This window comes from Hyposmocoma kahamanoa, unplaced genomic scaffold (assembly GCF_003589595.1).
Source record: "Hyposmocoma kahamanoa isolate Upper Pololo Valley unplaced genomic scaffold, ASM358959v1 100021, whole genome shotgun sequence".
In the NCBI taxonomy this organism is placed as follows: Eukaryota; Metazoa; Arthropoda; class Insecta; order Lepidoptera; family Cosmopterigidae; genus Hyposmocoma; species Hyposmocoma kahamanoa.
In genome coordinates this window covers 8,935,714-8,960,395 of record NW_020653200.1, presented here as the reverse complement: position 1 = coordinate 8,960,395, position 24,682 = coordinate 8,935,714, and the positions used below count along the sequence as shown (strand labels likewise).

At 34.8% G+C, this 24,682-nt stretch overlaps 1 protein-coding gene across 2 annotated transcripts in view; it reads right to left on the bottom strand.

Moving 5' to 3' along the window:
• Positions 1–15,425, bottom strand: part of LOC113233373 (circadian locomoter output cycles protein kaput-like) — an 82,127-nt gene extending 66,702 nt beyond the window's left edge. For both annotated transcript variants that reach the window (XR_003310694.1, XM_026468526.1), the window contains exon 1: positions 14,988–15,425. Coding sequence is in view for 1 of the 2 variants with exons in the window: in XM_026468526.1 (XP_026324311.1) it covers positions 14,988–15,238 (251 nt within the window). In the remaining variant the exon portion in view is untranslated. The remainder of the gene's footprint in view (positions 1–14,987) is intronic.
• Between the last annotated feature and the right edge of the window lie 9,257 nt (positions 15,426–24,682).

Genomic DNA, 24,682 nt, shown 5'->3' with positions numbered 1-24,682 from the left:
AAAGAACCTATTGCAATAAAACGGCAATTTCATACTTTAACCCCTAAAAATAGGTTGATGATGATGATGATGATAATGGACAGTAATAACGTTTACCGTAAAATCACCGCCCACTTACTTACTTATACACAAGATAAAAAATTTCAACGCCTACCAACACAAAAAAATAATTGAAAACACGATTTTTTTATATTAACACAAAAAATCACAAGGAAGAAAACTGTAGTATAGTTTGTAAAGATAATTCAGGTTTTTTCTCAAATGCGGTGGCACCCTGTGGACAGCATCAACGCCCCCAGTTGCTTCCGAGGCCTCTGCCAACGGCTTTTCGGCGGTAGGGACCACTTTGGGAAACTATGATTTACACGCACATATTAAAAACAGTACGGTAGACACCGACATGCTTGTATGAGGTGATGCATGTGATGAGGTGACGATTTTTCAGGGTGGTACTAGATATTTGCGTACTGTCCTTGCATAGGTTAACACCAGACGGTCCAGTAAATACAGATTACGGTAGACCGAGTAACGTGTAAGTATACACTCTTCGGTTTGCAACCTGTAACGTGTAAGTATACACTCTTCGTTATGCAACTTTTAGTAGTCACGTTTAAGAACTACAAGGTTTTACCTTTGTCATGCAAGCGAACAACTATAGGGGACCGATAGAGATTGGCAAGAAGCTAACTGGTTGGGTTTTAGTTTTGGGTAGCTATATATACCGAAATCTGCTGTACGACGTTGAGCGCACGCCAAATTAATAGCCAAAATCCAGTCGGTACTATGTAAAAGCCAAGACAAAACAAAGAGTGTATATGTATATGCCTCTCTAGATCATCCGCAACAATGTCTCAATACAACTGCAGTGGTGGCAGTGTTTGTTTTGGACTTTTTAGAAAGCCAGGCGCCATCTATTCCAAATGATATAGAAGTAATACCACTGAAACTGCGAATTTGTAACATTATCATCATATCAAAGAATACCAGCTATCAGTGGCGAGGTGTGAAAAATTTTCGTTAGTAAACCCGATTAAAAAAAATCGCTTACCTTAACAAAAGTTTTTTTTCGTAAAAGGCGTGCATAGTATAATAGTTGAATTGGACTAAAGTAACCATTTTGCAAATAAATAGTACAGAAAAAAACAAAGAAATGTACCTGTTAAAAAATCTAAAAAAGACGCCTTGGTGAAACTTAAAACAACACTTATTAACAGACAAGACACCAGTAAAGTTAATTTCTCTGGTTCCATAACGCTAAATATAAAATTTATTACTTTATTACATTATTTTAACAATTAATTACTTGTAAACAAACTTTCATATCGCGAGAATCGCGACAAGTGAATGCAATTGTTGCCACTTTACTTTTTAATTGAAACTGCTAATTAACACGATCTTCTCTTTCCTTTACGTAGGCTAGGCCTAGTAAAATAAAACACCTAAACAAACATGTTTGGAACGCTATTTATCGCTTAATATTTATAAAATACGAATAGACCTTTTTTAATTATTATGTTATTATAATATTTGTATAATATTAAAAAAAGTTTTACACTTGGCAACAATCATTTCCTAAGAAACATATTGGCGGCAAGTTTTCTAATTGGCGGGTCTTTAAAAATCAACCTTCACGCGGTAAGTTATAAGGTATAAATTTAAGTGAATATTCGTCCATGTAATAAACCATTGTAAAATGTATTAAATAAATTAAAAAAAAAAAACTCTTTCATTAGCGGGTTACCGGCGAGCCATTTCTATCAATGTATGAAAGCAGACTTGCGAATGTGTGCGTGAATTTTGATAATGTGCGTAGGTTTTCTGAATGAAATGAAAGCCGAAAAATACCAGCTTAACTCGGATACTGATTGGTTAATAAGATCCATCGCGAAGCTCTCTATTATCAAGGACAGGGGCTTTACCATAAACTCTTATTACAGTTCAGTATAGGTTCGTAACGACAAAAAAGCGGGATGGTGAAATACACTTCATGTAGCGCTGTCTCACAACGATTGATTGAGGACATAAACTGAATCCCAATAAGAGTTCATGGTAAGACCCCAGGCTACTTACTACACATTAATTAATGAATATTTTGAGCAAAGTTTTTAAGTAGTGAGTATACGCGCTATCTCGTACAGTGTTTTGATATACGTGGAAAATTTTAGGCAAGCCGGTGGGAATCCAAGTATATGGACGCCTCACCAGTGCCAGCTTTATTCACATTGTCCTTAATTCACAAATCAACCGGTAAATGATCGAAAATAGTTAAGAAAAATGGCCAAACATACGAATATTTTTGTGTCATGGTAATCATTCGCATGTACCTCATATACATCAAACAGTTTATAAGTATGCAATAAACATAAAAAAGTACTGATTTCAGAAAGGAATAGGCAAGTCTGATACAACAGCCGTGATTAATTGTTAAACAAGTCATTACGTCATCGCTGTAAAATACAACGTTCGATTGTTCACGCAACGTGTTGAATAGGCAATAAGACTTGTTTGACAAGTTCATAACCTAATCACAGTCCGCAGACTGAACACCAACGTCGTAAACAACGTGCACGCATGGTACATTAGCGAGAAAAACAACAATATTTGAATGTCGATTGAAAAGAATCATCAGACGCAACTCGACCGTTTGGTTAATGTACAATAAGCTTTGTAAATATTTCAGTGTATTCGCGGTGTCTATAGACCCTCGAAAAAGTCCAAAGTATGTATATATGTCACATACTTAATCACGGGAATAGAAAAGGAAGAGGGACTGCAAAAAAAAACTGTCCCAAAAGCGAAAGTGCATAGTTTATGTAGTCGGCGTGACTCCGTATTGATGCCAAGATTAAATATAGCGATACTAGCGCTACCACCCGCCAAGTCACATGCACCGTTTCACTACTTTAGTTTATCACCAGATAACTACTACTAGGCACTGAATTACTTATTATATATTGGTTCAAATATAATAGCATCAGTACAGAGTACTAAAAAAACGGACCTCAAAACTTAATGGAATTCCGTCTATTTGCCAAGTTTGATTGAAATCGGTTACCGGAAAGTGCGCGAAACCGGATTCAGCCCTTAGTTTGTCACCCTTAGAGGTGGAATATTTTAGTCGAATTTAATTGGGACCAGAATTGGTAAATTTAACAAAAAAAATATTCATTAATATCGGTTCACAAACGGAGTTACTGCGTAACATACATCCAAAAAAATTAAGTTTAATTGAAAACTTCCTCCATTTTTTTGAAGTTGGTTTAAAATACAACTACAGTGTGACTTGTCTTCTATTCTGTACTATTCAACTATTTTTCCGTATTTTCGTATTAGTAGAATATTAGAAGAATGAACGAATAAATAGGTGAATGAATGGTGTTTATTTATTTAAAATATGGTTTACAAAAAGTGTTGCTTAAGGTAGTAACAGTTTTCATACTTAGACCAAAATTGGCATGAAAATGTTAAATTTTATTGCGTTTTAGAAATTTTATAATACTAAAACAATTTTAATAATATGAATAGAGTTATACAAGTTCTAATTAAGTTACGATCATGCCATGTAGAAGTAAAAACAAAAAAAAAACCGTTAAAAAAAATTAATATTTTTTTTTGTATGAAAGTAAATTCTGGCAAATTATTTAATAGTCATGGAACAAAAGTTGTTCTTCATGATATTAGTAGTACCGCGAGATTGTTAGTATTTTACAAATAACCCTGTATAGTCAAAGTTGAAGAGAAGAATAAATATGAAAAGTATTCATCCCCTAGTTTACCTCCCTTAGAGGTGGAATATTTTTAAATGTCGGAGTAGGTAACTGCGTAAATTACAAAAAAATACAGTCGAATTGAGAACCCCTCCTTGTTTGAACTTGGTTAAAAATCTACTAAGTATAAGACACCTTTAAGAAGTACAATTTTTATAACTAAGTTAAAAAAGTTCAAACATTTGTGTTTTATTTAATTTAATGGTTGTGGCTTAATTATAAATAATATTTATCTATTTTATTACAGACATTCGAGTAATGAGAGCGATATAGGTAATACTAAAAAAAAAAACCAAGAAAATATACCTGCAAACTCGACTTGTAGCTCATCTGAAAGAGCGAGGGAACGGTATTCGCAGGTTCGACTCCTGACTTGTTGAAAGAATTATTCTTTGTGTTCGATCTTTGTATTAATTGTTATAGCAAATTAGTGGAGTTATTTCTCAAAAAACTATCAATATCGCTGTGGTTAAATGTTGTGAAATCCAATAAAAAATTAATAATATATAGAAGACAGGTAAACATTATAAGACCAATTTTGTTTAGTTATTTGCAGTTTATTGTTTCGTTGTAAATTATTGTGAGATAGCTTGTCTAATAAGAACGATTTCCCTATAAAATACTTACTTAATTACTTATTAGCACAGAATACCTTCTTACGCTTAATTGATACAATTAAGTACTGCAATTGCTTTAAAAAAGGCAAGATTGTACACTGCATAAAAATATCACATTCTAAAGATAAGGGCGTTTCAAAAAATGAAGAGAATGGACATTAATTCATCATTGTTAACATTTTTACCTTGTTACTTACTAAATGGCAAAGTCATTTACTGAATTGATTTATACATTTATATGAAACAACATTTGCCTTCTAATTGGTAGGATAATAAATTATTCCGTACATGCGTACAGAGGTAAAACATTGTGTTCTACGAAAGTTAGTAGTTAATTCAATGGTCGTAATATTCGAAAATAAAACCTGTTTCTCCGTAACATATTGTACCTATAAGAGATAATAAGTCTTTCAAATTGTGGAACGAACATTTTATAATATTATTTTTAGAATCTACCAATCAATAAAGTAAAGCTGTTTATTGTATTATCAAGATTCTATGCCTCTATTGAGGATACGTCATAATCTTGTGAGGGTTTGTTGGTGCATATATTTCATATTTTGTTATAATGAAAATGTGATCCTGATTACCAAAGCAACGCAATTCGAGTCAGATGGCGCTAGGACTAAAAAGTTGAAAAACCGTTGAAAAACCGAATACAAAGACACGACAACAAGCACATAGAAAAATTCGTGAGGTCCGCTGGTTCGTTCCGTGGCTTAGTTGGTATAGCGTCTGACACGGTATGCTAGATGACGTCTGTTCGAATCCGGCCGGATCGAAGGAATTTTTTCTGAGTGTTCGATCTTTGTATTAATAATTATAACAAACTAGTGGAGTAATTATGGTAATTTCACTTAAGAAATAATTGAATATCAATTCAATAAAAATGTAAATAATCAACTATTTTTAGACTACAGAATGCTGCGATTCTAACTTATGGACAAAGCGAAAGAAAAGTGTAGTTTATTAATGAAAACAACGTTGGATTGTTTTGTAATTCCCATAATAACTGCACAGTTGATAAAGTACGGTCGTTTATTCATCATAAACAGCTAGTTAGCGATAACAGCCTCAATTTATAATTATACTGGCCTATTATTTGCAATAGGAATTTCTTAACCTTTTTGCGACTTATTATCAATAAAGTCTTCTTCAGAATATAAGATCTTTGTAAATAGTATATTTTGTAAATAGTAATACAGTAACACTATATATTAATGATGTCGACGCTGGAATGCTGGTATCAAGAAAAATTGAGAAAATGGCTTTTCTTTAATTTGGAATTAGAAAAAAAACCGTGTTTTTTGGTATAGGATTTCTGATGATACGACGATATTTTTTTTACAAAACATATGGACAATGCTGTGTGTGAGCAATGAGTTTTAAAGCTTCAATTTTTCGAATCACGACAAGATTGCTTCCAGGGTCGATGTACAATAATTTTATGAAATATTGGCTTTGTTGCAACATACCATGCTGTACAAAATTTTCCAAATACTGAACTATACCTCAAAACGTTCCATTAATATTCAGTATTCTGTCAATCAAAACAAGGCCTTTCATTTGATTGATCTCGACGTAAGTGTAAATTGGTAGTCACATACAGGAAACATATCTGGGAAACCACAGGGTTAACAGCACGAATGCAAATTACCTTTTATTCTTCAAAACAAGTGCATTAGAATGTTAAAAAACATACATTCACATTATATGCCATGAATGTATAAGATGAGGCAATCGAGGTATTTATACAATTACGTCAAATTTGAAGTCGATACCAAAAGCAGTTTGTTCGAAAAAACCCATACTTATGGACTCAAGCCTCACCGTCTCCTTTTTAGGGTTCTCTAAGATAGTCAAGAAATATTTCTATTCCTTCACATGTGACAGAACAGAATTCCAAGTATCGAAGGTGGACTATTCTTTCCTATCTCGTGACCCACAAATGTATTGTTCCAGATAAACAATTGTTGGCGGATCATCGAAATATTGGACTTGCATTAATTCCAGAATTTAAAAATGTCGACTCGGTTTGTATTCGTTTAATCAAACAGTAGTAGGATATCAAACTATACTTGCGAATGTCCAGTTTTATTTTATAGATTACAAGAAAACCGGGAAGGAGAACGGATTGGACGCGTTTAAAAACACAAAAATATATAAACTCGTACATATGTGTATATAATCGGAGATAATAATAATAACGCACACACTCAACATAGTCCCGCATTAGGGAAACCCTGTGTCGCGGGTACCATGGACACACACATAGACAACCACAAATTACACCTAAACTCAAGAGAGGAAAAAAATGTAGGCCATACAAATATTTCTCCCGGCCCAGGAATCGAACCTAGGACCTCTGCGTGGCAATCCGGCATGGTAACCTTTCGGTCACGGAGGCAGATACACAATCCATTGAGGCAACCTTTCTATGATTTCATTCGTTTGATGTCAAACGTCGCTCAAAATATGTTGGGGAACTACACTATGATAAAACTGTGGTCTTGTTTCCAAATGGAAACAATTATTGCGATGTTTGTAAAAAAAATAGACCCGATAAAAGACTTCTAAAGTTTTGCCGTTGTTTATTTGGAAACATGCATTATGTTAAATCAGAATTTCAAACCGGCTGATAATCAAATGATCCGCCCGTTGAAAAGTGCATATTGAAAGAAGTTTGCGTTGTCGATCATGGAACGTAATATTTTTGGTTTACTGTGTCGGTGATTGCCCTGATTGTCCCTACTCGTCAATCCGAAACAGGAATACAGCTGAGTAGTAGAAACAAGAAGGGTAGTGATAGTTACCCGGGGAGATTATCTGTGGCCACATAATACCTACACGATCAAGTTTGTAGCTCCTTAAATGTAGAGCTTAGGATAAAAAACGCACTTGCTTCACAAAAGATTTCGAAACATTTGACGACTTCAGGAAAATAATGATCAAAATCAAAAAATCCTTCGTTCCGGCTGGACTGTCTTCCAGCAACACGTGTCAGACGCTATGCCAACTAAGACACGGAACGAACCAGGGACAAAAAGTCGTTAAAAACCAAAAACAAGCAACAAGCACATAGAAAAAATTCGTAAGGTCCGCTGGTTCTTTCGGTAGCTTGGTTGGCACAGCGTCTGGCACGGTTTGCTGGAAGACTTTAGTTGGAATCCAGCTGGATCGAAAGTGTCTTTGTATTAACAATTATAACGATTAAAAAATTAAAAAAATAATACTGAATTGATCTTCTTGACAATAATGTGATTATTTTTATTTATACATAGTACTTATATTGTATATAAACGAGAATATATGTATAAACTGGTTTCATTAATTTTTTTTTAAATTATCGATTCGACAATTTTGAGTTACGACAGTATTAAAAACCAACATAGTCGGACACAGTGGGCATGAGAGCAAGTGAGACATAGTTTGTGTGGAAGATCCACAAGCACAACGATTTTGTTAATGGGTTAATGTAGCCCTGTCTCACCATGTTGTCTCTACATCGACCAACTTGTGACCTGAGACGGTTTAGGGATTTCCATAATGACCTTGACACTGTAAAATAATCTAACAACGAGGTACAAACAACAGGCGAGCTGATGAACCCTTGACTTCGTTATACAGCATAAGTAAATATACTTTGTTACAATACAGATTGTAGTCTAAGTCAACGGAATTTCAAAAAGTGTTTTAAAGTCTGTGTTTTAGTATGTAAATTAATCTCGCCTATGATTTATACTCATTTGAAGTACTATATAAATAGTAAATACTATATAAATGTATTTAATATAAAGGGTGTACAACACACTTTTTAGAGCGGTTACACACGGCGACTATCAGCTGCGATTCTAACGCGGGATTGCTTCGCGACACTAGCGATTTATAGGTGGTTGCATCGATGCAAATGCGCGATTGCGTCGATGCGACTACCTATAGTTGATTTATGGCAATGACTCCGTGACTTTCTTAAAGAAAAGAAAAAATAAACTCTTCATTACATTTGCTCGTAAGTAGGAGTATAACGTGCAGCAGTGCATCAGTCCTCTCGACGTCTTTTTTGTTTCTTTTCTACTCTCCCTCTCAATAGCTCGGAGCGCGCGGAATTCTTTTAAATGCATTTTATTATATATATATTATACCAATCGTTCTCAGGCTGTGGTCTTGGGCGGATTTAGGTCCAATTATTTTACAATTCCGTCCGGCGTCTCTTAGGGCTCACACCTTGGACCTCTGTTTTACAAGCCTATAGTTATGATATTAATAATCACATAACTAACGCTAAGAACTTACTCTATGCCGACGACAAAAAGATTTACATGCAAGTCCGATCCACAGCTGACTGTGAGCTATTACAACAAGATTTAAACAATTTGTACAATTATTATAGTAGTAACAGAATCACAGTCAACGGCAGTAAATGTCAATGTATAAGTTTTACTCGTAAAATAAATCCAATTGTATATCCGTACCATTTCAGTGGTATCGCTATTGAGAGGACCCACATTGTGCGGGACCTGGGTGTTTATTTTGATTTCAAAATGCTTATGTCTCATCATTTTAACAGTATCACTAACAGGGTATATAGGGACTTGGGCTTTGTTCTATGTACTTGTCAATCGTTTAATTGTGCAAAAAAAATTGGACTATGGTAGTCCTACATGGTCGCCACTTTATAGTGTTTATATTAATCAAATTGAACGAATCCAAAAGAGGTTCCCAAAGCATTTGACTTATAAATGTAGATTAACCGATCATCATTCACCTTACGTTTATGTCTGTCGCACATACAATTTGTTAAGTCTCCAGAAGCGTCGTGAGTTGTTGGATATGGGTCTTTTGTTTGATATACTCAGTGGTCGTTTGGATTGCCCAGATTTGTTACAGCAAATAAGTTTACGAGTGCCTGCCCGTCGTACCAGACATAATTCTCTTTTTCATGTACCATTTCACTGCACAAACTACGGCAGCAACTCTGTGCTCACAAGATTAGTTAGTGGTTACAACAAATAATTCTATGACGTTGATCCCTTTGTAGATAAAAACCATTCTTTTCAGTCAAACATTAAAGAATACATTTACAAACGCGATGCGTAGGTACATTTAATTTATTTTATTTTGCTCATTTATTTACTCATTTCTTTTATAGGTATAGTGTGATATTTTTATAATGTTAGACATATGTTAGAAGTATTTATGATTTATGATTTAATGTTAAGTTGTATTCATATGTTGGTATAGTGTATAATAAATATTAATATTAAGTTTTATTGTGTATAGTAAGTATTGTTTGTATATAAGTGTACGTATTTAGTTTACTTATTTCTTTCACAATTATATGTATGTATATAATCTGTATTATTATTTATCATGCTTATAGACAGCCCGTGCTCTGTTTTTATTTTTAATGTACTTATAAAGCGAGGATAACTGTTACTGGCTTTGTAATATGTAATCAATTTTTTGTAATCTATCAATATTTGCTGTTGTTATCCCAAATTAATAAATTACTACCATAAATCCGGCTTTGTTATATTTTTTAACCGACTTCAAAAAAAGAGGAGGTTCTCAATTCGACTGTACTTTTTTTACATGTCGCGTATGTTATGCGATAACTCACAATTAACGGCATACGGCTCACAATTTGTGAACCGATATTGACGATTCTTTTTTTGTTGGAAAGAGGGTACCTCAGTACTAGTCCCATTTAAATTTGAAGAACATATTCCACATCTAAAGATGGCAAACTAGGGGATGAATGATTTTTTATTAGGTAATTTGTTCACAAATCACACACACCACAGTCATAAACACCATGAAATACATAAATTTACAGGATTTTACGTTTACTACTATTATTTTTGTTTTACTTTTGTGCGTACTCGTATATTAAAAAAAAAGTTTTCGACGTTACTTTAAGCGTTCCATGTAATTTTTTCTATAATATTTTAAAATGTAAGTTTTAATAACAAAATGACATTGCAAAATGATAATTTGTTACTAATTCTACATACATTTTTTTTAAATGGCAGTGTTCCTAAATATATATAGTACCAGGTAGATACATAAAAAAAGTAAATAGTTGTAGCATAGAGCAAGGTTGGCGTATTTGAGCCTTTTGTGGTTCTAGGTCAATCTGGCCACAGAGCCTGTGCCGCCTACGCTTGCAAGGACATGAGAGGGTGGTACAGTGTCCACACAGGTTGCGTCCCACACTAGCTGTCTCCCTAGCTTCCATGGACCGACAGTCATACCGTCATGCCTCTTACCATCACTGCGACAGATGCAATATTGTAAATAATAAATAAAATATTCGTATGGAATTCTGTACGCACGGTTATTCAATGTTTTTTTGTGTTCTTTAATATTCCCTGAACTCAAATTGCCCATGAATACATGAATAAATTATTTTGAAGCTATTTTACACATTGAACTTACGAAATAATAGAGGTACTATGGGTTTTCTTCCACTTTTTTGATTGTCTCATATAATCATGTTCTAGCATTGAATCTCAGAATAATTATTACATTTAAATCAAATTCATATAATGGTATAATCGCATTAAAAATACATTCTTTGTTGGCGCAATCAAATATTTATTCCAATATTGTGACGTCACGCTTGTATAACAAGTGGAGGTGGGCGTTTAAAGGAAAAGCATTTAAAAAAATACTATACTCAGCAATTTCATTTTTTACAACGTGCCTAAGTTTCAAGTCTCACCATTTATGTTTCCTGAATAAATTTATTCCTCAATGTGAATAATAAATTAATTAGTAAATAAACTTACTTAACTTAAAACCTTTAGTGGTATACTTTTGATTTTCGCTTTCAACGCAACGTTACAAGCTTTTTTAACATAAAAGTGTATGCGTTTAAACGTATTTCAAACGATTTTTGAAGCTTCAAACTAAAAAGCGTCTAAAAAAGCACGCTTTTTTAAAAAAAATAGAACAATAAAAAAGTTTTTCCCATCAGTAATAACAAGTGAAAGTATCCACTTAATATCGACTTTTAAATTATTCCTTTAGTTCCCGGTGATAAAACTATTGAAATACTGTAATCAAAATATTTATTCTTTTAAATATTTCAAAAATTTGATTGTCATATCGCCACTTGAAATAAAATCACAAACTAAAAATAATTATAAGGAAAAAATACATATGTAGTGTAGTTTATATAGGTAATCCAGAATTTTTTTTCAAATGCGGTAGCTACGTTGGACGGCATCAAGCCCCCACCCACACAATTGCTTCCGAGCCCCTACCGCCCCAGGACTCTACGCCGCTCACTGGGGTAGGGACCACTTTGGTAAACTATGGTATAGAGATTAGAGATAGATGAGACCTAGAAGAAGGACATGGGCTACTTCTTGTCACAAATATAAGTCTTAAAGTGGTAAATTTAAAAACCCTCGACACAAAACAATGTAACCGAAAACTCAATAAATTCACCAATCACCATCCGTAAGTTCGCAACTTGGCGAAACTAATTTAACAAGCCCAAGCACGATAGTTCTAATGTAAATAGTTAGGGAGTTGAGTAGTCTGCACTGTCCAGAATTCTGCAAATTTTCATTCGATTGCGACTCCACTGAAATTATGTTACAATTATGAGAATATTTGTTATTCTGCTAAGATGGCAGCTGAGTTGGAATAGAGTGTCAGAGAGGAATTGCACTGATGTCATTCATTTATTCAATCACTAATGATCAGTGAACTGAACTGAACGAGGAAATTACTATGCATATCTTTATTATTATCTCGCTTAAGTTAGCAAATTAGTTTTCAAATTTAATGTATTTTTTAAGTCACATAATCTTAAGACTTGAGGTCCTGGTTGCAACGTCAGATCAATCAAAATCACTTGATTGTAATGTCATCGAATTTAAAAAGTACACCTAATTTCAAGTTGTTTAAGTTCACAGTTCAAGTGGAAGTAAAATAAATTTAACTGCTTCCGTGGCCGAACGATTACTATGCTGGACTGCTACGCAGAGGTCCCGGGTTGGATTCCCGGGCGGGTAGAAATATTTGTATGGCCTACATTTATTTCTCTCGTGAGGTTAGGTGTAATTTGTAGTTGTGTATGTATGTGTCCATGGCACCCGCGATACAGAGCTTCCCTAGTGCGGACTATAAGCGTGTACGCGTTATAAAAAACAGTTTGGTTGTCTATGCATGTGTCCAAAAAAAAACACTTTATGACTGAGATGCCTGCACTAATTGGAAAAGGTGCTGACGGTCTTTGAACAACTGAACAGACGTTCATCATACAAAGCGGTCAACCTTGTCGATTAAACTAGCTTTCAAATGAAAGAAAACCGCTTTGAGATCAGCCCAATCATTTATGAACTACGATGCCAAAGGAAGATACAGACACAGAGCTACACAGATAAAGGTTTCCAACTCATAACTCCCCTCTTTTTGCGTCGAAGATTAAAAATAGATAATTCTAGTCCCGTTTATTAATAATCTTAATAATATTAATAATCTCACCTCACACTTTAGATCAAAATTTCGTGGAATTACATCTGTTTGCCATGTTTTACTGAAATCGGTTACCGGAAGGTATGCAAAACCGGAACGCGAAATTCATCCCCTAGTTTGCCACCCTTAAATGGGACTACTCCTGAGGTACCCTCTTTCCAACAAAAAAGAATCATCAAATTCGGTTCACAAATTATCGCGTAACAAAAAAGTACAGTCGAATTGAGAACTTCATCCTTTTTTTGAAGTAAGTTAAAAATAAGTAAGTTTTACCTATGTAGATTATTCCTTGAAGTCGTTACTACAATGGAATCTTTTTGTTCGTTTTATGGGATTACTCAGAGGACCTTTTTTATACTTACAGTTATTACAGCGAAGTTTAGTTAATAGTTTCATTTTAGTTTCACTCAGGGTACTTTTTTTTTATTAATAAATGTTACAAGTACATTAAAAAAATCAAAATCATAAAATAGCTTTTTCATTTAGATACAGGATCAAGAGCACGTCAAGCTTGACAGTTAAGATTTAAATCCAGCTTACGATAAGAACGGTCCAAAGTACAAAGTGTCTAGCTTGACGTGCTCTTGACTGTACATTCAATCAGCATCCGCATTTGAATCTGCTGATATTAAGATCAAAAATTAGCATCAACATCCACATCCGCTAACGTGTAAAACCTGTATCAGCAATAGCCCTGCTTTCAATGCCTCATGTCCGAGAAATTTAAAACGTGCGCGTGTTTTGGTCTTGCTCGGTGCTGCAGTTGAAAGCAATGCACAATTTTTTAAATACACACATCAAAAGTGTCTGGGATCAAGCACGCTTTGCTAATTACTGAAAATCAGGATTTTTTTTTAACACCAATGGATTTCTTTTTATCAAATTCATTTCCAAATTCAAATTATAATATTGACCAAAATATCCGTCGGCTATAAAAAAAAGAATAAAAATTCTGAGATTCAGTAATTGGCAAAAATGTGCTTTATCCACTTTTGATGTATATGTAGAATTGTAAGCCGTAAAATCGATATACAGACGGAAAATTGGCATTGGACAAATATACTAACTTGATTTGTGAAAATGTGTTGCTTATGTATTATCAAGAACGACTAGTTTTGAAGTAACGATTAAATTGTGGGTCGATATTGATAATTTTTTTATGCCCTTTGCACCTTCGAGCTTTTTATTATTTGTAACAAAACATCTGCCAAGCAGACAAGATAGTGATTTCGGTCATGTTTTTCAACTTAAGTAAGTACGACACACTTAGAAGTACTTTTATTTGTGAAAAAATGCTTCTCCGTTGCAAATCGTTTATAGTATCATATTAAAAGTTCATAAAAACAAGAAAATCGTCGTTTATCTTTTATATATAATAAACCCAAAACGATATGAACATAAATAATAAAAATCAAAACGGACTAAAATGGGAAAAATTCCGAGCTAGTCGAGATTTGTACTCATAACTTACACAACCTCTGTCTTGGAAAAGAAAGCTGTTATATACACAACAGTACTGAAACTGTTATCACAGGGGATGCGTGTAGAGTAGTGGCACATAAAATTGGTTGGCATGTTCAAAAAATTATTGCAGAATTCCACTATGAACTCTATTTTTATAAAAGGTTACTATGAGCACTTAATTGACAAGATGGTTATAATTGATTATTATAAAAATAACAGCGTGACGTATTGCATCTACAAAGATAGTCCATAACAAGGTGGGCGGAGGCAATGGGAGCCCGTGCTTTCGCACACACGTGGGTGCTATTACCCTGCCTGCGCCGCTGACGGCTCATTGCTCGCTCTCACATTCCAGTATCGAGTTACCATCCTGCCATGTTGACACTATTACCACCGTTAACTTCATAGTAAATATGAAATACGTACATAAAACATGTTTTGTAATAGATATTGTCTAGCATAGCTTAATTTATAATATATCTAAAATTGGCATTACAAACTATAGTCTCATTAGTCTTATGCAGATCAAAATATTTACGGTGTAATCAAGGCTTTTAGAGCCCATTGGTTTAGATATTAGAAAACGCAATAACAAACGAGAGAAGGCGAGAGGAAAACAAATTCAACAAAATGAGTAAGTAGTACGTACGGCTTAGGCACGACAGCGTACTCATTGAAGGCAGAAGCGCAAGGAGCGGGAGGCAGTTGGGACGGCGAGAGCAACAGCGTGACCGTGGGCGACGGCGGCGGAGGCGGCAACGGCTGGTATTGCTGCGCGTGCGGCGGCAGGTATTCGGACATCGACTGCTTCTCTTGATAGTACAAGTTTAGACCGTAGGAATAGTTATCGATGGATAGGTCGGGTGGCCACTCGCGATCGAGCATAGACCAATCAGCCATAGTGCGAATCTTGTCGTGGACAATGATCTACTGCGCATCAGCGGCCAAGCACGCGTGCATCGCCGGACGCATCGCGCGCGCACTGACGCGCCCCGCCCGCACCTCACGCCATGCAATGCATATAAACAAACTGCAAATCCTTTATCTGGACGCCCGGCAATGTACGCAGTTTGCCGGCTACTGATAAAGGGCGATGTAAGACCGAGCCCTCACTCTACGTAGAGAACTCCAGCCTGATTTATTAACACTCAACGAGAGCCGCACAGCACCTGTTACCGGACCGCACTTAGCACCAACACAGCACACAGACACTTGGCATCGATCCGCACACTGTCACTCAGTTGATGAATGTGCGCACACTGTTTCAAAAGGAGTTCATTTCTACCGCTTTCAGCTCTTCCAATACTTGATTATATCAGTTATGTAAATTGCACCAGCGACCAACAAACTAGATTTCTAACACGCAATAACAAAACGTGTTTTAGGTACCTAGAGCAAGGAGTCTAGACAGATAACTCTGCTGATAACCCAAGTAGTTTCTACTTTAAGTTTAGATTTGTCTGCAAGGTTTCTTTTCAATTATAATTTGTATTGTTGTTGAAAAGAAATATATAACTCGCATAGTAACTTGTAATGGAAACCGCAGTCTTGCCATTAGAGTGGTTTTTTGACAAAACCATTTAGCTTGTACGTTTTCATATCAAAACTCACCGTAATATTCTTCGTTTATATGTATATTATATGTTTAGACACTAAAACGCAAAAGCGAACATTCTTGACAAAATTTTTGCAAGTCATCATTACAGCTGTAAAAAATGTTTAGTTTACGTAACACGTCATTTGTATAATAATAATACATTTCTTAATACGTTAAAGGTAGTACTACGCTAACATCTACTCAGATGATTGACCAGTCATACAGTTATTTGAAATGAATAAAATAGTTTCTATAGGTATTTTCAGTTGTGGCACAACAACGACTTGGACTGAAATTGTAAATGCGCTTAGAAGTCACACACAGTTGCAGTGACGGATAAATTTAATCAAGAGGACGGCGCGGTCCTTACAAGCGAAGTTAGATCCTATTTTGTATATAAACTCGATAACGTTCTGTAGACAAGATCTGGAAACTAATGTATAGTTTCAGGATTTGCCAATTTCCCGTCAAATTATAGATATAGTTTTGAAGTAGTCTCGTTGACCTAAACTTTATGTTCATTTTGCCTTGAGACAATGAAACATTATCAATAGATGTTGAAAACAAATTAAAAAAAGATTAAAAAAGAAAGAAAATTTATTTTATTTGAAAGCTTCGTCATATATCGCACCTCTGGTGACACCGTGGCTTAACGTACATTTGTAAAATTTACAGAAAACGAGTTAAAAGTTTTGTGCGTAGGACCACTGAGTACGTTTTAAGAGTTCGTAAATGTTGTACTATTTATGTAATAATTGCGGAAGGAATGCATGTGTCACTGTTTTATAGTATAAATTTCTTTTTAAAATGGTTTGGCGTGACAATCTTTAGCAGCTGGACTACCCGTTTTACATTAACTGGATTATTGCTACATACTTGACACAGATGTCCAGAGTAGGACACCTAAGAGGATACCTAAGAGGATACTAGTTTATGTGGAAATTTTCACGCAGTGATCACCTTTAGATGTAATGTTTAACGCGTTCATTCTAGCCACCTGGAAGGAACGTTCCAGAAAACGTGATAAACATTAGAGGGCGCTAGAGATAACCTTTTATCTATTGCCATCAAGCCAGTGACGGCCAAACAAGGTGATTAATTTTCATATTATATTAAGGTAAATAAACTTTATATAACTATTTACACTGTTGCAGAACTAATCTAACACTCGGTTACATTGTATTTGATGCGTTTGGTTATACGTGCACAATCCACTTGTATTTATATTTATGGAGTGTGTGTACAAGTTTCAATTGACTAAAGAAACAACTCTGATTCAGAAATCAGCAGATTTTTCTTTTTCGCTCCGCAGTCAGATCAATTGCTGATTGTAATTTTTTCTTATGAATAAGAAAACATTATTGTTGTGTTATGTTGTGTTATTGTTCAAAGTATCGATAATCTCAGTACAGAATACTAAAAAAACCGACCTCAAAAGTACATGGAATTACATATAATTACCAAGTTTTATTGAAATCGGTTACCGGAAAGTGGGCAAACTCGGATTCATCCCCTAGTTCGCCACTATACGGAACTTGACACAGGAGGTAATAAAAATCGGTTCTCACTACTCAAAGTATATTGAGAGAGAAAGACACCTTGAATTGGAGAATAGCAAAATCAACCATTAAAATAATTGCTCCTCATAATAAAATTTAAGCGTTATTTATAAAGATGAAACGTCATGCGTGAACAGCCAACCTTAGAGGAGAATGATTTTCTTCAAAATTAAATGAGACCACTATGAAAGTACCCTCTTTCCACCAAAAAAAGAATCATGAAACGATTTTCATTCACTAATACCGGAGTTATCGCGTAATACATACAAAAAAAAAACAGTCGAATTGAGAACCTCCTCCTTTTTTTGAAGTCGATGAAAAATAGGTACTGTCCTGAGCAGCGTTGATTTTAAGTTTTAAGTGCAACTTTACGAGCTCTTGACTCCGTATCAATCTTTTTGATCTTCTATACATATAAAATTTTCTTACTAGGCAGGTGCATTATATAAATGTACAGACGTAGTAATTACTGGCTAACCCAGATATAATTATGATTCCTATCAGCTTGTTACAAATGTATAAATGGCCCATTCCAACAAATCAAGGGAAAATACATAGCCTTGTATTTACATCGAATCAATTACGATACACATACTTTCCATTTTCCATCATGATTAGTGTTGACTAAAATTAGACTTGGTCTTGCGTTCGTGGTCTTGCTGTCTTGCCTTTATGCCTAAAATTATAACTTACCAAGATTGTCATAAAACTAACAATTCAAACACATTCTTATTTATTAAAACAAGCGTAATCGAGTATAGAAAACAGTATTTGCAACACAGTTTTACGAATTTTAATACTGTTGTTGTAGCTGTCAATATCATGCTCTATCTCTTTTAACCGATTGAAAGTTTATGTAGTTTGAAATTTTTTAGCCGTCTGTCGGTGCTATCTTATTTGGATGGTGCTATGTATATTTGTGTTAACCCACAGAATGACAATTTCCAGATATTGAGCATTAAAGATTTTTGATTCTCTTTTATTATTGCTCCTTTATTTTGCGAAGTTAGAGAAATATTATTTGGTATCAAAAGGTTTGTAATTAAGTAAATATTATAAGTTTGTTATTTATTTTAGTTATTTAACTTGCGCCTAATAATTAAATAACAATGCCTTACGCAAAATTCGATATCTCAAGACTATCAAAACCTATGTCAAGATTGTTTGAAACTTTTTTATAAATACATAAAAATAACGTTTGTGACGATTACAAATTTACACAAAAAGGATTGAACCCACCCAATATTACTAAATTCGAAACAACAATGTTATGGAACTTCAGCATTTGTGAGCCAATCTTTTTTTATAATACCAATTGACGGGACGAACAAGTCGTGTGTCTGGTGGTAAGCGACACGCCTATCCACCTATCGCCTATTTTAAAAACATTTCTTTTATTTCAACAGTTACTACTATTTACAATGATATTACTTAAAATATTATTAAATTTTATTTTCTAAAGTATAAGACGGCACACTTATATGCATAACACTGTTTAATTTGCTGAAAAAGACACTGCTTTCTTAAGACGGTACGGCAAGTGTCCCAAAGTATAAAATTAGGAGGCGATCGGAACGTAGCCGAGCAATTTACTTAGCCCTCGCATTTATTTGCGGTCGTGAGGTTAGGTATATTATTATTAATTGTATTTGCAATAATAATAAGTATATTTTAATAGGTACTAAGAGTACCTATTGAAATATATTTTTTTGATTGGACTGATAAACATTAATTAAACAGAATGTAACAAATGGACAAAATAATGCTTCACCTAGTGATAGCGCCAATAAAACTAAACAAAACGAAGTAACATTCATCAAATTAACTTATTTTGTAAAACATTTATTTATTATTTTTACACTTGGTCTCCATACGTCTTTTTATTCAATGCCATATCAATTTAATTTGATTTTCCATACCTCGCTAACTTACAGACAACCGTTTATTCCAAAATGTAAAATTTTCTCAACGGATATTCAACTTAAAGCCAAACCCATGGGAGTTCTATATCAATGAATAAATTTATCATTTTTGCATAGATTGACCTACCGTTGACTGAACATAAATTAACATTTATACTATACATTAATATTTTTAATTGTTTAAACTTTGTTTGATGTTTGTTAGTTAAGAATTGTTATTAGTGAATTTTACGGTACCGGTAATCGGCAAACATTATGGTTACAATAATCAGTACCTACGTAATTTGATATTGTTTACTTACAAAGTAATAAGGGTAGATGGCCTAAAAACTGGATAACACTGGGTCAAATAGATGATTGTGCTGTCTGTACTGTATAAAAATATATCTGAACAACGATAGACAGGTTACATCATGATTAATAAAAATGTTTTGCTATTTACAAAAAATGCGAATAATGTAGTCAGCCAGCTGCATTCGATTTGTACTCATTGGTTTTAAAAACATATACTATAAATGTAGACTGACTCACTTTGAGGTGGACGTAGCAGAGGAAATGTCTTCATTTTCAATGGTGATGCTACAGTCAGCGATGGACATAGGCGCAGGTGATGGGGGTTGGATGTAGTCGCGCGTATTGCGTATCACACCCGGCGTGTTCTTCTCCCCCTCCTCCATCTCTGTAACTAAGAATACCGACAAAATTTCATTAAATATCAGTCGACGATCTTATGGTTTAAGGGTAATAATAGTATACATTTGATTTGTATTTCTCCCTGCAATAGCACTACTGTATGTCACGGAAACCGGGTATATTTATTAATTCCACCAGGGCTGATACTTGCTTTGAGTACCTCTGACAAAGTATTATTTAAATGTTTGTAGGGACCTCTAAATTTTGGACACATGTCCCCACGTATGCTCACAAAAGACCGCGCTGTTTTATCCTGAGAGACACAATAATAACCAACACAAAACACCACAGAAATTGAATATGAATAACCCTCGATGTAAGCCTGTGTAAAACTCCTATAACACAGTGTGTACATTACTATAATACAGTGCACTATAATACAGTGTGTCTATGAAATGTTTCTAAATTCAATAATAACAATAATTACAATCTTAACTGACAAATCTTTCACAATGATTCTGACATGTAAACAAACACATGATATTCAGCTAATAGTAAATAAATGCAAGACTTTAGCATGCAGAGAAAAAATTAAAAAACGCCTCTATAGACTAAGAAGCGTAGAAATAACCAGTTAAGCAAAATGGAGGACACAAATGCACAAGAAATAAACAACGATTTCAAATCAGATTACACAATAACTGCCTGTTACTGTTAGAGGCAGGTTTACTATACATGAATAATATGAAACTATAGGAAATGAAACTATTTTTCTTTGAAACATTAAAAATGAAACTATTTTTTATGATTTAAATCGCGTGTATTTGTTTTTTCGAACAAACCAACATTACCGGCCCTTTACAGGTTCTACGGTCACGGTTGACAGTAAAAAAATATTATACAAATCCGGAAAAATAGTTTTATTTCTTATGTGCAACAATCGCGAAAACCTAAGAACTCGATATATATGAAACTACTTTAGTAAATTTTTTTTTTTCGTAAAAAATTAACGAAACCGGTACACAGGTAAAGCTATAGAAACTAGGTATGCCTTTTCTATTGCAATTCTGAATAACCGACGAATGGTCAAGAAATAATTTTGGAAATCATAGTATTTTGACACCGCCCGTCAGTGTAGCTAAAATTATGTTTAATACCGTAAGTAATAACACTAAGCAAACTTAACATTAAAAAAGTTTTGCAGTAAAATTTTTGGTGTTTTGTTTATAAAAGCAAATCTTTGACGGAAAGTAGACTTAAAATCGCAGTGCACTACGTCAAATACTTACATTTGATTCACCAATAAAATTTTTGTTACACTAGTGCGTATCCATCCTCCATCTCACCTAATGGAAAGTGACGATGAGGTCGAGGATGTAGCATGTACATCTAAATAATACCTATTCATTCTCGACTAGAAAAGGTCCAAGTTATGACATTCGAGGAATAATTCAGGCAGGGAATTCCACTTCCTAGCCCCTCGCTATATAAATAACGCACCCACTAATAACGCTTAAAAATTTTTAGTAGCAGTAGAGCTCCTTGTGAAAGAGTTTGTCCAGAAAAGTACTACCAACTTACCCGTTTCTACCGCTTAATGTTCTGAGTGACATTGCAATTGTTATGGACAGACGCGTTACCATCAGGCGCACGATTAGTTGGTCCCGTCGCTTTATCGTATATAAAAAAACGCACACACTCATAACTCCGCACTAGGGAAACAGTGAAGCAAATCCTGGGAATAACCACAATATAGGGGTGGAACCCCAACCTTTGTCTAGTGTAGTCCCCCGATGATGGAAAGGGGAAGGCGGAATTAAATCATGCAATACTCTCTCCGTGACATAGCCTGTAGAATACAGATAGCAGACTCAACACCTGGGATCCTTGTGGCACCACTGACAAGCGGGAACGCTAACATTAACGCAAGTTTTCGCGTTTCTCTCCCATCATTATCGGTCAATCTGATATGAGAACAAACATTTTCGATGGTGTGCATTAAAGTCCCCCAGAATAACTAGGTGCGCCACCGGGTAACTAGGCTGAGCCTCATCAGACGTTCATCTAGATAATATTGGAACCGCTTAGTCATCTCCTGATCTCCAATGTGCGAGCGGTTGAGACAGCTGTACACTATTTCTGTAACTCCTGTGTTAACCAGAAACCATAAAACAGAAAAACTCGGTGCCTCAAGATTCTTGAGACTCTTGACACAGATGTCATCGTGATCGTACACACAGACACAGTATACCTGGGGTAGCTGAGGTACGCCGCATCAGTCGGACATCTGATCTGGGTCTCAGTGAGGAATAGCAGCTGCGGTTTATCGGTTTCAAGATGATGGTGGACCGAATCGAGATTTGGGTGCAGACCTCGAACAAGCTGGCACTGCCGTCTGCCACACGAGGGTATGGTATCGCTCACGCGGTTTCCAAATCGATTGGAAACCGCGGGGACGCCCGAACCTCCCTGGAGATGAGTCAATAAAGAGAGAGAGAGAATGTCATATAATCTCTAGAGCACCTACAACGTACATTCATTTTTGAAATTGCATATTACTTTTTTGTAATTGCATTTATCTGAGAAATATGCTAAAATGCTTAGCGGGGATATTAATAATAATTGACTTTAAATTATGTTTTACTTTTCTTTCTCGAGAATGACTTTGAAAACCATTATTATAATCATTACACTGAAGCAAGTTGCGCATCGCGCATAGCGCATCTAAGAAATATTAGAATGAAATGTTATTCGGCTGGTGGAGTGGGATTCTTGTATTGTAATATTTTACACCCATCTGCCCAATTCCTAGTAAGCTAGGGGGAATAGGAGATCTACGGTGCTATGGCAACGGAATAGAGTGCACCGCTTGCCGGTAGTTCTGACTCACACCCACACGGTATCTGTTTGGAGGTCATTCACCCGCTAACTGCACTAAAATGAATGCATTTAAGAAGCATTCGTTTGACTTCCTACTTTATTTATTTCGAACATTTTTTATTACATTGCAGTTATTTCCACGAATTCTTAAATGTAGTGAATTATTGTATATTTATAACTACTTACCCTGATCATAATAACTCCGTGGCCACACAACTTAACTTTACACTAATATACCTTATTCTTTTTAACTTGTTACTAACGTACGTTATGCATTGAATGTCAACTTTTCTTACTTCAGTTATTGTTTTATCAAAAATATCACCAAACTTGTTCACAACAACTAGGTAGGTAACTACTATAGCTCGTAAAGGAATTTCGTACAATAATTTCGGAAAATGTATAAAAATGTATAGTCAACACAAACAAGGACCGTGGCGCCATCTACAGGAATAATGAACAAGCTCTATAACAGATAATATAGAGGGCTGTGCATTGTTCACTGTAGTGGTAGAGCCGAGTGATCGTCGTTTTAGTTTGCCGTGGAAAATGTAGGTGGCGCTGGGGGGTTTAGGAATATATGCTGTATACTTATTAACCAACTCCAAAAAAAGAAGGACGATACGACTATACTTTTTTTGTATGTATGTTACGTGATAATTTGTGAACCGATTTTGATAATTCTTTTTTGTTACTACAGTAGTGGTCACATTTAAATTTAAAGAAAATATTGCACCTCTAAGGGTGACAAACTACGGGATGAAAGACTTTTGCGGTCGGTTTTTACTAAAAAACCTCTCATACTGTACTCTGTACTGAGATTATAGTTTGATCGAGTATTAATTATTACATTTTTATGCACCCCTCATAGAAGATGGCACAAGTGGAGTTACGTCAAAAACGTTTATTGCTCCATTAGATATAGAAAAATACAACCCACATCCTCTCCCATTTTTGTAATTCTATCGACTAATTTTGTAGATAGAGTTACAAGAATTGGAGAGGTTGTGAGTATTTCTAACCGACTTCAAAAAAAGGAGGAGTTTCTCAATTCGACTGCATGTTTTTTTTGTATGTATGTTACGCGATAACTCTGGTGTTTGTGAACCAATTTTCGTGAATCACTTTTTGTTGGAAAGAGGGTACTTCTAAATTTTAGTACAATGAGCAATTATTTTAATGGTTGATTTTGCTATTATTTAATCCAAGGCGTTTTTCTCTGAATATACTTCGAGTGTAGTGAGAACAGATTTTTTATTATCTCCTGTGTCAAGTCCCGTTTGAATCCGAGTTTGCGCACTTTCCGGTAACCGATTTCAATAAAAATTGGTAATTATATGTAATTCCATGTACTTTTGAGGTCGGCTTTTTTAGTACTCTGTACTGAGATTATTCAGTATCTAATGGAGCAATAAAAATGTTTGACCTAACTCCACTTATGCCATTCTTCCATGAGGGGTGCATAATTGTTTTTGTGCATAACACAAATTAACTAAAATAATCATTGTCTTGCATCACCGGTATAAAATCCCAATTTTATGAGTAAGTACTTACACTCATTTCTGTTGTAAAGTAATACAAAAATGACGATACTTTCTACAATCAACGTAATAACACACAAAGTATATTTATGTCGGAAGATTGTTATTTAAAAACTTATTGCAATAAAATAACTATTATATCATAAAATACAGAAAAGTAATTTAGATAATATGTAAATACTAGCGTTGTAATTCAGGCCAAATGTTCGGCC